Source organism: Gavialis gangeticus, unplaced genomic scaffold (assembly GCF_001723915.1).
Source record: "Gavialis gangeticus isolate Ggan-Ray unplaced genomic scaffold, GavGan_comp1, whole genome shotgun sequence".
In the NCBI taxonomy this organism is placed as follows: Eukaryota; Metazoa; Chordata; order Crocodylia; family Gavialidae; genus Gavialis; species Gavialis gangeticus.
In genome coordinates, this window is record NW_017729022.1 from 58,281,928 (window position 1) to 58,284,157 (window position 2,230).

The 2,230-nt window shown below is 43.8% G+C and overlaps 1 protein-coding gene across 1 annotated transcript in view; it reads left to right on the forward strand.

Moving 5' to 3' along the window:
• The window catches only part of CCDC38 (coiled-coil domain containing 38), a gene marked incomplete at its 5' end in the record, with an annotated part of 54,511 nt that overhangs the window by 20,092 nt on the left and 32,189 nt on the right, over positions 1-2,230 (forward strand). The window contains 2 exons of the mRNA XM_019515056.1: positions 692-843; positions 2,097-2,230. Of these exons, the coding sequence (XP_019370601.1) occupies positions 692-843; positions 2,097-2,230 (286 nt within the window). The remainder of the gene's footprint in view (positions 1-691; positions 844-2,096) is intronic.

Sequence of the window (2,230 nt, forward strand, 5' to 3'; positions counted from 1 at the left end):
TTGCCCTCCCCCCATGGCTGGAGCCTGCCCACAGTTTTAATGTGCCCTGCTCTCCCCACTCCCCCCTCCCAGTCTGGACCCAGCAACTGTTGGGTGCATCCACAGCTGCCAAAATACGGCTGGCAACTTCCAGGTCAGGGGTCCGGGAATGGGGGGCACAGGTGGGGTGTGCTACTGGTGTGGGCTGCAACCAGCACAGAAGCCTGAACTCGGCGGCTGCTGTAGCACACCCTGCACCTGGTGCCGTAACCTGGAAGCTGCTGGCCACATTTGGGCAGCTGGGAGCTGCAGGGTCTAGTCTGGAGCGGGGGTGGGCAGCTGCAGGCAGGTTCATGCTTCCACTTCCATGGCGGTGGCAGCCCCATTCCAGAGAGAGAGAGAGAGAGCAAGCACCCGGCACACCAGAAGCAGCCCTAGCTGCCCAGTACCATATGGCGGCTGAAGCCGCTGCCCATGAGCCAGATTCAATCAGTTGGTGAGCCGGATCTGGCCCATGGGCCATATTTTGTCCACCCCTGCTCTTATAGTTCAAAGGGGCTATGCTTAACTAACTCCTGGGTGCCCATCCATGATGATATTTTTTTGTGACATTAAGTTCTATAAAAGTAAGTGTGGAACAAATTTGAAGTTACATAGCACATGCAGCTAATTTTTCAACAGGTGCTTCACAGCTTTCTGTCCTCTGTCTTAGGAACCAGAGATATATTTCAGTGATCCAAAACAGTTACTGGAGATCTTCACAGATCTAGAGGAACAAAATCTTGCATTGATTCGTGATACTGAAGACTTAGCAGAAATATGGGATGATATCAAACAAACAACAAAATCTATAAAACTAAAAATGTAAGGTTTTTACAGCAGAGAGTTCAGAAGATGTATAAGAACCTCTTCATCATTGGTATTTTGATTACATAATAAGAAATGCAGGTTTCATACATACATTTGTCATTTGGGGGTTGATAGTGGGAAGCCTAGTGAGCTAGTAGCCCCTTGTTCTATATATCCCATTGGCAGGTGATCTATAATCCCTTATCTTAGCGTGTTGAACAGGTGGGCACAAGGAAGCACTATTCCTGCTACCATTCCTTCACCTGTCCTGTGATAGTGGGCATATATCAATGGACAGAGGAAGAAGAGAGGAGGTGGGGCTATGCCTTCATCCTCTTTCACACCAACATCCGCCTGGGGCAAGGTGGCTGATTTTAGAGCTCCCTCGACATGTCAGTATGGAAGTTTCCTTTTCCCTTACTTAAATTACCATTGTCAGCTAAATTAGAGAATATTCTTCACTTTCTGCCCCAAAGGGTTGCAAGATGCGTTGTAAAACAGCCATTTGATCCTTCCAAATGCAGGTTGCTGAATGTTTTTAAAGAAGATGAAGTAACCTGTATATAATGTGTGTGCATTTTGGCATGAATAATACTTTCTGAACTGAATGTGATATTATTTCACAAATATGACATAAGATTTAAAGCCTTCTGACTCGCACTGCACTTAAATTGAGTTAATATGTCTTCATAAAAACACAATCTATCTATGTTTTATTGCTTAATACTTTTAAAGCTTTAACATCCTACTTTTGTGTTCATTTCCTCCATTTCATTGTCTAAGTTCTGTAAAACTTGCTCAGTGACTTGGGGACAGTCATTGCAATTAATTTTAAACAATAGCGTTCTAGCTACGCAGACCAGTATCAAATTGTTAAGTCATACAAGAAAATGTATGGCATCTTTCTTCCCTCCCAAAGAGTTAACTTATTTAAGTTATGTCCACACTGAATGCTGCAGTGCTGGAAGCAGTCTTGCTGCAATAGCAGCAGCAGCAGCAGCTAAACTGATTTCAGTACCTGAATAACCTGGTGTAGAACGAAAGTGGGTACATCTAAAGTACACCATGCCACAGTGTGCAATGTAGATATACCTAGTATCTGGTGTCAACTTTGTGGAGCTCGAAACACTTGCCTTACCTTGACAATTTCTAAACATTTTGTAGATGTCTGAAAGAACATTTTAATCTGCTGGTTGGTGCTTACTGCACAATAAAACTAAACCACCAATGAAATGACTGAGATATACCTCTTTTTTTTTCTGCCACAGAGATGAAAAAGTAAATGTTCTACTGGCACAAAAAGAAACTCTAGAAGCTGCCTGCCTCAGAGAAGAGGAAAAAAGTGCTGAGCTGGCTCTTAGGGCCAGGATGTTTTCTTTTGGGGAGTTTAATCCAGAAGTCC